Source organism: Sinocyclocheilus grahami, unplaced genomic scaffold, assembly GCF_001515645.1.
Source record: "Sinocyclocheilus grahami isolate Dianchi unplaced genomic scaffold, SAMN03320097.WGS_v1.1 scaffold136.1, whole genome shotgun sequence".
Classification (NCBI taxonomy): domain Eukaryota; kingdom Metazoa; phylum Chordata; class Actinopteri; order Cypriniformes; family Cyprinidae; genus Sinocyclocheilus; species Sinocyclocheilus grahami.
This window is the reverse complement of record NW_015505315.1, coordinates 525,974-539,437: the sequence shown is the minus strand read 5'-3', so window position 1 is coordinate 539,437 and position 13,464 is coordinate 525,974. Positions and strand designations below refer to the sequence as shown.

Below are 13,464 nucleotides of genomic sequence, written 5' to 3'. Positions count from 1 at the left end.
GGCTGTGATGCATGAGAAACCGTTTTGTGCTAGTGGTTTTCATTGCTTTCCTTCTACAAATATATGTATGTTGAGTTAACTGCAGAAGAAACTATATGGCACTATCTGTAAGCTCAGGAAACTTCTGGACTGAATACAAAATATCTCATAGCCTAATGTGTGAAACTGCATCTGCTGCATTGCTTGCAGTCGTATGTAGGTCAATGGGGGAATACATGATCTGCTAGGAAAGGATTGTGAAAAACACGTCCACATCTAGGTCATTAGGGAAATAATTCAAGAATTTACATAATACTTATTCACATCATTGCACAGTTTTGTTTAAGCAAGCATGATGGAACTCTAGGAATACATGAAGACTGAAAATACATCACGGTCTGTTCACCTGATGTCTACAGGGAGTTTCTCCATTAATAAACTGAACATATGGATGTGTTTCCTGACTTTAAACACTAGTCATTGCCATCAATTATGATTTGACCTTTTCTTAATGCCCTTTCAAATGAGTGTGTGACCTCATTTTTAACCACAGTAGACATTTGAGGGAATCCCCAACATTCAGATGAATAAACCTTAGGCAGGTCTACCATGGATGAAAACAAGGATGTGAGGGACAGATTTGTAATCTTTACAGTTTGTGTACTGAACGTTTTTTTTCCGGAAAGATGTTTAATCAGCTGAACAAACTGTATGTTACTTAACAGTACAATCTATTGAACGCATTGTACTTCTATCCCTCACAGCCTGGTTTTCATTCCTGTCAAAAATTAAATATGGCCCTACCATGACTAAGCTCTATAATCAACCAATATTGTTTTTCAATGGCCAGTTCTTCAACTATTATATTTTCTCACCTCAAAAATGAATACATGGTTGCAGTCTTTGTTATTTTATGGTTGAGAAATGCTAGTCTAGGCTAAAGTGACTCTAATGGACCTTAGACAGGGAAGGTGGCATATTTAGTTTTTGCAAATGAAAATGAAGCTGTAAGAAGTACAGTGCGTTCAAAAAGTTGTAAAGTTTGCTTTCAGTTGTTTATGTGATATACAACACTAAAGCATGTATGTTTAATCAGTTCCTGTTGACCTCACTCACACACACACACACACACACACACAGAGACAAAACTCACATAATTTTCATTCACAAAAAAGTTAAATATGCCGTCTACCCCAACTAAGATGTGTATAATGTAAAGACTCTATGGCAGCTGAAAGGGTCTGGTTACAGAGCACATACTTGAAATAGCAGCAGGTGGGGTGACGCCATCACATGATGGATGATATTTAAATCTTTGCCAAGATTTAAAAAGTCACTGATTATTTACACAATCAGTAAAATTGATAATTATGCCACAGATAATATATGAGAGAAGCAGACACACACACATACACATACTACTTAGTGTGTTATAATTGCAGTCTGGGTTACCTGTGTGTGCCAGAATGCCAGACACTGCAGGGTGCTAAAAGAATGCTGGCATACACTCACAGATAACAGCTTGTGTCTGCACACATAAGCAGAAAGGAGGAATTTCTCTCCATCTCACACTCCAACAAAGACAGATGACAAGACCACACGCAGATACAAAAGCTCATCTAGCAAAAACAGGACAGGGATGACAGACACATTCAGCTCAGGCAGTGCTTCAGAAACTATCAGATTTCACACTGAGACGATTAGCAGTGACACTCAGAGATTCACGAGGCTCTCATGACAGTTTCATTGCGAAACAGCCAACAAAAATAGACATACCTAATGAGATTGCTCATTTACTCACACTCATGCTGTTTTCAACTTGTATGACTTTCTTTCTTCTTTGGAATACTATTTTTAACTGAAATATTTTTTTTCAAAATATCTTTTGCATTGGATTCTTTCATCAAAGAATCCTGAAAAAATGTACTCAACTGTTTTAAATATTGATAATCAGCAAATCAGCATATTAGAATGATTTTTGAAGGATCATGTGACACTGAAGACTGGAGTAATGATGCTGAAAATTTACCTATGTATGATCACAGGAATAAATTACATTTTAAAATCTATTCAAATAGAAAGCAATTTTAAATAGTAAAAATATTTCAACATTTTACTGTTTTTGCTGTACTTTGGATCAAATAAATGCAGCCTTGGTGAGCAGAAGAGAATTCATAAAAAAAACATTTTTTTTAAAACATTAAAATTCTTACTGTTCCAAAACTTTTGGGTTGGGCTGGGTTCCATATGTTGAGACTTAAGTGAATCCCATATGGGTAAAGTCCATGGCTGGGTCAAGCCGACACTAAACCGTGGCCTCTCAGTGCCACTACCCGTTTGAGGTGAGAACACAGGAGGATACCGGCTCCACACGAAGGCTATAGAATCTAGCGAACGTGTTGGGGGGTCAGCCCGCAGCTCTACAAATATCTGTCAGCGAAGCGCCATGAGCCAGCACCCAGGAGGATGCAACACTCCTAGTAGAGTGAGCTCGCAACCTGAGTGGGCAGGGCACAACCTGTGCCTGATAAGCCAGGGTGATGGCACCTACAATCCAGTGGGCCATCCTCTCCTTAGAGATGGCCTTCCCCTTCTGCCGGCCTCCGTAACAGACAAAGAGCTGGTTTGAGGTCCTAAAGCTTTGTGTGGGCATGCATGTCAAGGCTCGGATGGGGCAAAGCAAAGCTAGGGCTGGGTTTGCCTCCTCCGGGGGCAGTGCTTGCAGGCTAACCACCTGATTCCTGAAGGGAGTAGTGGGAACCTTAGGCACATAGCCAGTGCGGGGCCTCAGGATTACCTGGGAGTCAGCCGGCCCAAACTCTAGGCATGATTGTTCGACCGAAAATGCGTGCAGGTCCCCTACCCTCTTGATGGAGGCCAGTGCAAGCAGGAGCAGAGTTTTCATTGAAAGAAACTTTAGTTCAACTGACTGCAAAGGCTCAAATGGGCCCTGCTGTAGTGTTTTAAGCACCAGAGACAGGTCCCAAGAGGGTATAGAGGGGGGCCAGGGAGAATTTAACCCTCTCGCCCCCCTAAGGAACCTGATGACCAGGTCATGCTTCCCTACCGACTTCCCTTCCACGGGGTCATGGTTAGAGGTCTGGACGCGGTTGCCACAGGGTGCCCTGTCTCTGAGTCAGTAGATCCTTCCTCAGAGGAATCTGCCAGGGAGGGGCTGTCGCAAGGAGCATTAATTCGGGGAACCAGGTACGAGTGGGCCAATACGGTGCCACAAGCAGGACCTGCTCCTCGTCCTCCCTGACATTGCACAGCGTCTGTGTGAGAAGGCTCACTGGGGGAAATGCATGCTTGCGCAGGCCCCGCGGCCAGCTGTGTGCCAGTGTGTCCGTGCCGAGTGTTCCCTCAGTCAGGGAGTAGAACAACTGGCAGTGAGAGGTTTCTGGAGAGGCAAACAGGTCTACCTGAGCGGCTCTGAAACGTCTCCAAATCAGCTGGACCGTCTGGGAATGGAGTCTCCATTCTCCCAGGAGCGTAGCTCGTGACAGCAAGTCGGCCGTAAGGGTGAGCAGACCCAGAATGTGAATGGCACGAAGTGACCTCAGAACCTTCCGACTCCAAAGGAGGAGGTGGCGGGCGAGTTGCGACATGCAACGGCAGCATAGACCACCTTGTCGATTGATGTACGCAACGGTCGCCGTGTTATCCGTTCGGACAAGCACGTGCTTGCCTCGTAAGCACCCTTTGAGATGGTTGAAGGCAAGGCGCACCGCTAGCAACTCCAGGCAATTGATATGCCAGTGCAGTTGGGGGCCCGTCCACACCCCCGACACTGTGTGCCTGTTGTACGTGGCCCCCCAGCTGGTGGTGGAGGCATCCGTGTAAACCACAGCATGCTTGGAGACCTGTTCCAGGGGCACTCTTGCCCGGAGGAACGTAAGGTCTGACCACGAGGTGAAGGTTTGGCGACAGGCCGGTGTAACTTGGACCTGGTGAGTGCCACGCTGCCACGCTGCCACGCCCACCACGGGACTCGGCCATGAAGCCAGTGCTGAAGTGATCTCATATGAAGCAGCTCCAGGAGCCCCAGGAGCCTCTGAAATAGTTTCAGTGGGACTGCTGTTCTGCCCTTGAACGAATTCAAGCAGTTCAGCACCGACCGCGCACGTTCCTCTGTGAGGCGTGCGGTCTGTTCGACCGAATCCAACTCCATACCGAGAAATGAGATCCTCTGCATCTGGGAGAGTTTGCTCTTCTCCCAGTTGACCCAAAGACCCAACTGGCTGAGGTGCCGGAGCACCAGGTCCCTGTATTCGCACAAATGATCCCGAGACTGTGCTAGTATAAGCTAATCGTCAAGGTAGTTGAGGATGTGAACACCCTTCTCTCTGAGAGGAACAAGAGCCCCCTCCGCAACTTTCGTGAAGACACAGGGAGACAGGGACAGCCGGAAGGGCAGGACCTTGTACTGGTATGCATGTCCCTCGAATGAGAACTGCAGAAATGGTCTGTGGCACGGAAGGATCGACACATGAACGTATGCGTCCTTCATGTCGATCGCTGCAAACCAATCTCGGGAACGGATGCACCCGAAGATGCATTTCTGCGTCAACATCTTGAATGGTAACCGGTGAAGGGCCCGGTTCAAGACATGCAGGTCCAAGATCGGTCGTAACCCACCGCTTTCCTTGGGTACAATGAAGTAGGGGCTGTAAAACCCCGTATTCATATCGGCTGGAGGGACCGGCTCTATTTCATCCTTCGCCAGTAGGACTGCGATCTCCGCACGCAAGACAGGTCGTGAAGCGGATGCCACTGAACTTGGGGGGACGCCGGGCGAACTGAATCGCATAGCCGAGGCTGATGGTCCGCAGAAGCCAGCGAGACAGGCTGGGTAGCGCTAGCCATGCACCCAGATACCATGCAAGCGGGACCAACGGAACCACCCCCGTACCCGCAGTGGGGCATCGAAGTGGAACGCAGGGACCCAACTTGGGCGGTGCAACGCTTACCTTGTTCCGCAGTTTGGCAGAGGGTGTGTGAGGGCCTTTGTTGACGCTCTCGATCCGCCCGCTGCTGCCTACTGGCGATGGAGGAGGATGAGTGTGGTCTGGTGTTGGTCCGTCCGCGGCTCTCCGTGCCCTCCTGGGACCCAGAGATAGAGAAAACTGCTCTTTTTTCGAGAATTTGGGTGCCATCGACCGTGAGGCCGACAGTGGGACAAAACTAAACAAAAGATTCTCCACCCGGCCCTCCTCTGGGGCAGGAAGTGGTGCGTTCACCATCTCCCAAAGAGCAGATCCCTCCATCTCTGGGTCACCCGTCTCAGGACCGTTTGCTCCTCCGCTTACCGCCAGGTTTGACGGGGGCCTGGAAGGGCGGGGAGGCCTGCCTACAACTGGCTCTACGGCGCTACTTGGCTGGAGGCTGCTGCGGATGCAGCGCGGCAGCGGGGGGCCGCCCTCGGTGATGAGCAGGCTGGGGCGCTGCAGATGGGTGGAGGCAGCAGCTGCCCGCCGGGGCAGGATGTGTCGAATCGCCTCAGTCTGCTTCTGTGCAGCCAAGAACTGCTGGGCAAAGCTCTCGACTGCGTCGCAGAAGAGGCCGGTCTGGGACACAGGGGCGTTGAGGAACCGTACCTTGTCGGCGTCCCTCATGTCGGCCAGACACAGCCAGAGATGGCGCTCCTGGACCACAAGCGTGGACATCGCACGACTCAGAGAACCCGCGGTGACCTTTGTCGCTCGGAGCGTGAGGTCAGTAGCGGTTCTGAGCTCTTTCAGAACTTCCAGATTGTGACCACCCTCGTACAAGTCCTTCAGTGCCTTGGCCTGGTGCACCTGCAGTAACGCCATAGCGTGTAAGGCGGAAGCAGCTTCTCCACAAGCCGTATAAGCACCGCCGGTCAGACCAGACGAATGCCTACAGGGAGGGGAGCGACGGGTTTCCCCGCCAGGAGGAGGTGGTCTTAGGACACAACTGCATCGCTACCGACCGCTCCACCGGGGGGATCACCGTATATCCCCTCGAGGGTGGTGAGGGAGGAGGAACCAGCAGGCAGGTTTCTGGCAGTAAAAGGTGCCGTCCACGACCTGATGAGCTCCTCATGCACCTCCGGGAAGAAAGGCACCGGGGCGGGGTGCTGAGAACCAGTGCGAGCCACCCCGAGAAACCAATTATCCAACCTTGAGGGCTCGGGACGCAGTGGAGGTTTCCACTCGAGCCCTACTCTCTCGGTGGCCCGGGAAAGCATAGCCGACATCTCTGGATCCGATTCAGGCATTGCCACCGTCCCGGAGGGCGGCAGTGCTGCTGAATCTTCCTCTCCAGAAAGATCTCCCTCCGATGCAGTGATCGACATCCGGTCGTCAGGAGGAGCACTGCAGGATACCGCTGGTACACTCTTTGAAGAGAGCCCAACGCGTTCCTTTGGCCACTCGACTGGATCTGAAGCACTAGAGGAGTGGTGGGCCCCCGAGGGTTGGTTCCCTGAGGGGTTTGCCACCACTGTTACCCTCAAACCACCCGTGCTACTGCCAGAAGTAGTCCTTGCCTGGCAGCCGCCAGAACGAACTCTAGATCACGGCAGAGGCAACGGAGCTCTGCCCCCTTGGCTGTAACGAAGCCTGGTCCACAGCTCCGAGATGGTTATCTTCCCGCAATGGGAACATGACTCATCCACGAATGCCACCTCAGCGTGTTTAATGCCCAGACACGTGAGGCAGCGATCGTGACCATCACCCGGCGCCAGGTAACGACCACATCCAGAAACGCACGGGTTTACAAAGACGCACCCGTGTGAGCTCTTTTAGAGAAATTGGCTCTTTCAGGGAAATGCTCTTTTATGTGCTGAGGCACACAGGGGAGATGGCCGCTTGCAGCACGACAGGGGGTAGTGCAGCCTGAAGTGTGCAACCCACTCGACAAAGGAACGGCCACCGCTGAAGCGCCGTCCGCCAACACAGAAAGCTTCCAAGAACGCGTCAAACTCGTAGACACTGAAGACACTGGCTGGAGCAGAACGATGTTGTCGCTAGGCTCCGAAGCGAAAAGCTGGTATGCGTTGCACTTGCTGCCTTTTTATGCTCACGCTGTGATCAGCGGCAGCTGGATGCAATCATCGCATGCCAATGTGCATTGGCTTGTTTAGTTACACTCAAAGTAGATTGGTCTCTCAAAGTGAGATTCCAATTCGTCGGTAACCGACGTGACGTCGAGAGTGACTGACTGAAAGGGAACAAAATACCATGATTGTAAAACACATGACATTAAGATAATGTAATAAACACTCATTTATCAACATAAAATGTAACATAAAACCCTAAAGTACACAAACTGATAAGAAAAAAATAAGCAGAAAACATTTTTAATAAAAAAGAATTCTGAGAATGCTAATTTACATTTTTTATTGTAAATTATAAGATGACTTGTCCTTTTTACTTCCAAAAACTGTACTGTCATGTCCTGATACAAACTTCACTGTACAGTGTATATAATAATGGAATGTGCTGTCAACCAATTAACAGGTATTTATCATAGATTTTTTAGTCTTACTGTTCAAATTGCAAATCATTTTTTACAGTGAAAATCATGTTAACATGCATAATGTTTACATTTTGTGCCTACACTAATGAAATGGTGAGTACTGGAATGTTTACAAACTGGCCCAATTCACTTCCAATTTAAGTTACACACAATAACCCAGATTTGATCTATTTTTAAAGAAAAGGACAAGTAAAAAAAAAGCTACCGAAGATGCTACCGATTGAGCGTAATTTGTACTGAACCGGAATATTCTTTTACGTGACAGTAGAGAACAATACTGCCAGTCATTTGTTTTTGAAAATGCCAGATCTTCTGTCATCTTGAGCTAGGTGTGTCAGGCGTGGGTGATATTGTTCACCTCAAATGTACAGGAAGCATCAGGGATTCTAAATGAGCCATAAATAATCTGCTCTGTTAAAAAAAGTTCAGTTTGAACCTCTGCTGCTTCCTGTACATTTGAGATGAGCAGCATCTCCCACGCTCCCCAACTCCTCACAGGAAGTTCATGGAGCTGCTGAAGAGAATGCAGGGAAATTACCATCTCCTATATCATGTTCATTAGATGACGTAAACATAATACACAAAGGGACTTATTAAAAATAACAATGTGCTTCTGTGTGTACATAAACACACTGATTGCGAATTCAACCATCACTATAGACTATAACAAAACCCTAAGAATAATAGTTTCAGAACCTCTGACCATTTGCATCTCTCACAGGACAAGTCTGACTCACACAAGTCTGTTTCTGTCTCTGGAATCTCTAATTCCTGTCCAAAAAAATCCAGCATTGCACATTGTGTCCATGCCACTGGAAATAATTATAACAGTATGTTATGACATTTAAGAGTATGATGATTCAAACAAACACAATGTAAACCATGTTATATCCACTTACGTTTTAAAAGATTATAGTTATTTTTTTTTTCATTTTAAAGATGACATTTTAGGTTTATTTTTTTATTTCTGTTTTAGTTTTTTTATTAATTTTGAGCTTCATCCTAAACTTATTTGTTAGCTGCCAAAACAACAATTCTAATGTTGCTTTTAATTTTATATATATATACATTAGGGGTGCAATGGTTCAACTTACTCAAGGTTCGGTTTGTATCACGGTTTTAGAGTCGCGGGTTCGGTACGGTTCGGTATGTGCTATGTTCAGGGAAAAAACTATATTGTCAAATAAAAATAAAGAAAATAAGAACGAATAATCTAACTACAAGCAACAGCACAAATAAATGCAATAGAGCAAAGATACAAATAACATAAACAGTGCTTTTCAGGTTTTTTAGGTAGGTCTAACAGTTTTTAGGTACAGAAATTGAATAAAGTAATCAAATGTAAAACTACATTGCATATTTGACTGTATAAATTAACAATTATTCCTTATTAAAGTTACAAAAGTTATTCAATCAAGAGTAGTGAGTGATTTCCGTGTTGTTGCTGTTTAATTAACTTTAAGAAAGTGCTGTCACTTTAAGAGAACTCACTGATCCAGTGCACTGATTCTGTTTGTTCAGCCGACTATGTCTGCTAGGATACTCACCAAGACGGGCATTTTGACATAATTTTTGTGTGAATTTGTCCATTCAAGCACAATACTTCTGAGACGGGGGTTCACGCGCGAGTTCGCGTCTTCTGGGTCTTTAATATGTAAACTGGCCAGGCTTAAATGAGTTTAGTTTAAACACAGATAGCAACATGTGCTGTTCAGGTCTCACCTGCGTTATCAACACGTGATGATGGCATAAATGACAGTTATTCCAGCATAAAGCACTCGCATTGAACAAAGAGTGACTGGTTTGTCCACGTATTGTTTTTTTTTTCTCTCATCGCTCTTGTTGTAATGTATTGGGAAGTCAGAATTTCTATCCATCAACAGAAACATGCATTAGCCGAACTCTAACAAACCATATTACAGATGCATTGTCAGATTTAAGCTGAACCGCTGTAGTGCATGCCGAACCGTGTGTGGAGAACTGTACGGTTCGATTTTATTACCGAGAACCGTTGCACCCCAAATATATATATATATATATATATATATATATATATATATTATTCATTTGAATTCATTTGAAATAAAAAAAAGTGATGTGACATGTGGCCAAGTACATACTTGGATATATATATATATATATATTATTCATTTGAATTCATTTGAAATAAAAAAAAGTGACGTGACATGTGGCCAAGTATGGTGACCCATACTTGGAATTAGTGCTCTGCATTTAACCCATCCAAAGTGCACACACACAGCAGTGAACACACACACACACACACACACCGTGAACACACACCTGGAGCAGAGCAAAATACACAGACTTCATCAGGCTTTATGGTGTTACCAGATATTTTCATACAGAATGATCAAAAAACTGAGAAAAAAGAAAGATGGAGAAAGTTGCAGACCCAGAATCAGTCTGAATGCAGTGATATATAAGCCTCCAACAGACTGTTTCGAGATGCTTAACTGCTCTATTCATCAGGGCTTCACAGAACTCACTCATCCCAGCCTTTGCCAACCTCATATGCCAGCCACAGAGATTGCCCTGCTTCTAAGTACTCTTCCCATGATGCATTGTTTCTCAAACCACAGCTTACTTAACAACAATGATCCTGTGCAAACCCAGCTGAGTGTTTGCAAATCATTTAGTAACACATTGTGCATTCTAGAAAAAACTTTAGAACCAGCATTACAAGCCTAGTCTGATTTGGCTTTTAGATTGCAAACAATGATTTCAACTCTCAGAACAACGGATGTAATATAAATCAGCCCTGACAGAATATTTAAAATGCTCACAAAATAACTAAAACATATCCACATGATCAAGTGAATAAGTCCATAAAAAGACTGCTGGTGAGAGGGAGAGACTGGGAAAGCGAACTTAACATGACACAAGCCAGATTCAAACCTGCATTCTAGTGAGCACATTATTGCACTACCCGCTATGCCACAGCTCTGACCAAGAACAAGATTTCGATGCACATGGCATGTGTTGGAAATGTCACAGACAAACCAGTCCAAGTCTTTGAAGGCTCCAGTCTTTAATAAAGTTTGCAGTCATTCATGTCTTCAATGATCAAAGCTCCCTCACTATCCATGTGTGAATGCACCGGTTCATGAAGCTTGTTTACAGCTCGAGCCGGGTCCTTCCCAGCTGAGGCTGGCTCTCGCTCTCGGTCTGTGCCTTTGAAAGATGAAGACTGCCAAGATGCTTTAACGAACCGTAACGAGATTATGTAATCCATTGTCAGTGAGGGGCACTAGAACTATCTTCCATTTGTCTAGTGACCTATGTGCTCTGCATGCTCAAGGAAACAAGGCTCTGAGGTAACTGTCCTAAAACACAGATATGAACCCTTTTTCCTTTTGAGGACCAGAACATGTTACTGGATCAGTAGATTTTTAAGGTCCTGGAACAACAATCCTACCATAGCTCCAGCTATCACTATCTACCACTAAAACACACTGTCAGAAATATGCAAAAACTGCACCTTCAGCTCATCACTGGGACAGTACCTCACATTACATTTACATTTATTCATTTAGCAGACGCTTTTATCCAAAGCGACTTACAAATGAGGACAATGGAAGCAATCAAAATCAACAAAAGAGCAATGATAAGCAAGTGCTATAGCAAGTTTTTTTTAAATCATATAATAAATAAAAAGAAAACAGATGGAATAGAAAAAGAATAGTGCAAGCTAGTGTTAGAGGCCTTTTTTGCTTTTGTTAATCAGAAGTCAGAAAGTCAGAATTATAATTATATAATAAATTAAAAGAAAACAAATAGATAGAATGCAAAAAGATTAGAGAAGCAAGTGTTTATTTTAATTTTTTAAGAAAACAAGCAGTTAGTAAATAAATAGAGTGCAAGTCAAAAAGGAAGTTTTTTTTATTTTTTATAAAGAATAGAATTAGAATAGAGAGTGCTAAAGTTAGAGGGTCAAATAAAGATGGAAGATATATGTTTTTAGCCGATTCTTGAAGATGGCTAAGGACTCAGCTGCTCGGATTGATTTGGGCAGGTCATTCCATCAGGAGGGAACAGTTAATGAAAAAGTCTGAGAAAGTGATTTTGTGCCTCTTTGAGATGGCACAATAATACGCTGTTCACTTGCAGAACGCAAGCTTCTAGAGGGCACATAACTCTGAAGTAATGAATTTAGGTAAATGGGTGCAGAGCCAGTGGTGGTTTTGTAGGCAAACATTAATGCCTTGAATTGAATGCGAGCAGTTACTTGTAGCCAGTGCAAATTGATAAACAGAGGTGTGACATGCGTTCTTTTCGGCTCGTTAAAGATTAATCGTGCAGCAGCATTTTGGATTAATTGTAGAGGTTTGATAGAAGTGGCTGGAAGACCTGCCAAGAGAGCATTGCAATAGTCCAGCCTGGACAGAACAAGAGCTTGAATAAGGAGTTGTGTTGCATGTTCTGAAAGAAAGGGCCTGATCTTCTTGATGTTGAATAAAGCAAATCTGCAGGACCGGACAGTTTTAGCAATGTGGTCTGAGAAAGTCAGCTGATCATCAATCATAACGCCAAGGTTTCTGGCTGTTTTTGAAGGAGTTATGGGTGATGAGCCTAACTTAGGGTGTATTCACACCAGGAAAGTCCAATAGTTCACTTGCTTTGGTCCGGACCAAATACAATGCTGATTTTTTATTTATTTTGGTTGTTTGGTGTGGTTTGCTTTCACACTGCCCTTTTTGCAAGTGAACTAGAAATTGTAAACAAAACCACATGTGCCCTAAGGTCATTGCTTCATCCATTCAAGTTCGCTTGGAACTGGACCGAGACCACCTCTTCAGCTGGGTCTCGGTGCGGTTGTTTGGCCCACACCCGAGTGCGATTGCTGTATTCACACCTGCCCAAAAGACCCGCACCAAGGGGGGAACTGAACTTGAGTTTGATTCAATCAAACCAAACAAGACAGGTGTGAATACACCCTTAAAAAAGAAACACGCATCCAGTAACAGGTGCATACTATACCTTTGAATAGTATTATGTGCCCTTAAAGTACTACCATCAACCCTTTATTTTTTGAGAGTGCAGTAAGTAAATTATAAATTGATAGTGTATAATCCCTTTATATATCCTATCCCTGAAATATGATTGGTTGTTGGGGAAATTGCTCCAGGAGCAACAAGGATGGTGATTGAGGTACATGTGACCCAGAATCAAATCACTAATGGGCTGTAAAACCTCACAACTTAAGGATGAAGGACTTTATGTCCACACATTTATAAACGAACCGCTAATTTGCATAAAAAAACATCAAACTCTGCGCGCCAACCCGCCGTTGTGATTAACCTCATTATTGCACTCGAGGAAAACACACATACACAAACACAAGTTGGCTTATTTCAAAGGTAAGAGCGACAAACATCACACACTTGCTGGGGCGTCGTGTTGAACTAACTTACCGAGTCTCCTGTCCGCGGATGCAGCGGCGAGCGCGTGGACAGACAGCAAGGCGAGGAGCAGCGCGCGCACACAAGCCATCCTCCCGTCGAGCCCAAACAGCTCTCGTTAATTCGGCATAGCGGCTCTCGCGTTTCAGGGGGTGATGTGATTAGAGCGGAAGTTGGGCAGAGGCGACTGAGATGGAGGATAGTGAGAGAAGTGAAGCTCTGGTACCCAGTATCCTGTACTCAACTCCGAGATGCGCGAGGCGCGTTCAGCACCACGGTCAGCGCCCCGCCTCGGCCGATGACGTCACGAGTACGTGCGCTTTCTCCACGTGCGTGTTTGAAGACTAGAAAGATTTGACTAGATTTATAATTGATAACATTTACCCCACTTTTTCTTTGTGCTTAGAACATGTTTTATTTGGTTTCACTAATATCTATGGAAGCCCGTTTCCGCCACTAAATAAAAAAATATAATTCTGTAAGTCATAATAATGAGAAACTTTCTCAAAATTATGACTTAGTTTCTCGAAATAATGACTTAGTTTCTCGAAATAATGACTTA

At 44.9% G+C, this 13,464-nt stretch overlaps 1 protein-coding gene across 3 annotated transcripts in view; it reads right to left on the bottom strand.

Moving 5' to 3' along the window:
- Window positions 1-13,187, bottom strand: part of LOC107591002 (receptor-type tyrosine-protein phosphatase N2-like) — a 212,802-nt gene extending 199,615 nt beyond the window's left edge. For all 3 annotated transcript variants that reach the window (XM_016279986.1, XM_016279988.1, XM_016279987.1), the window contains exon 1: window positions 12,915-13,187. In XM_016279986.1, coding sequence (XP_016135472.1) covers window positions 12,915-12,993 — 79 coding nt within the window. In that variant the 5' untranslated portion in view covers window positions 12,994-13,187. The remainder of the gene's footprint in view (window positions 1-12,914) is intronic.
- Between the last annotated feature and the right edge of the window lie 277 nt (window positions 13,188-13,464).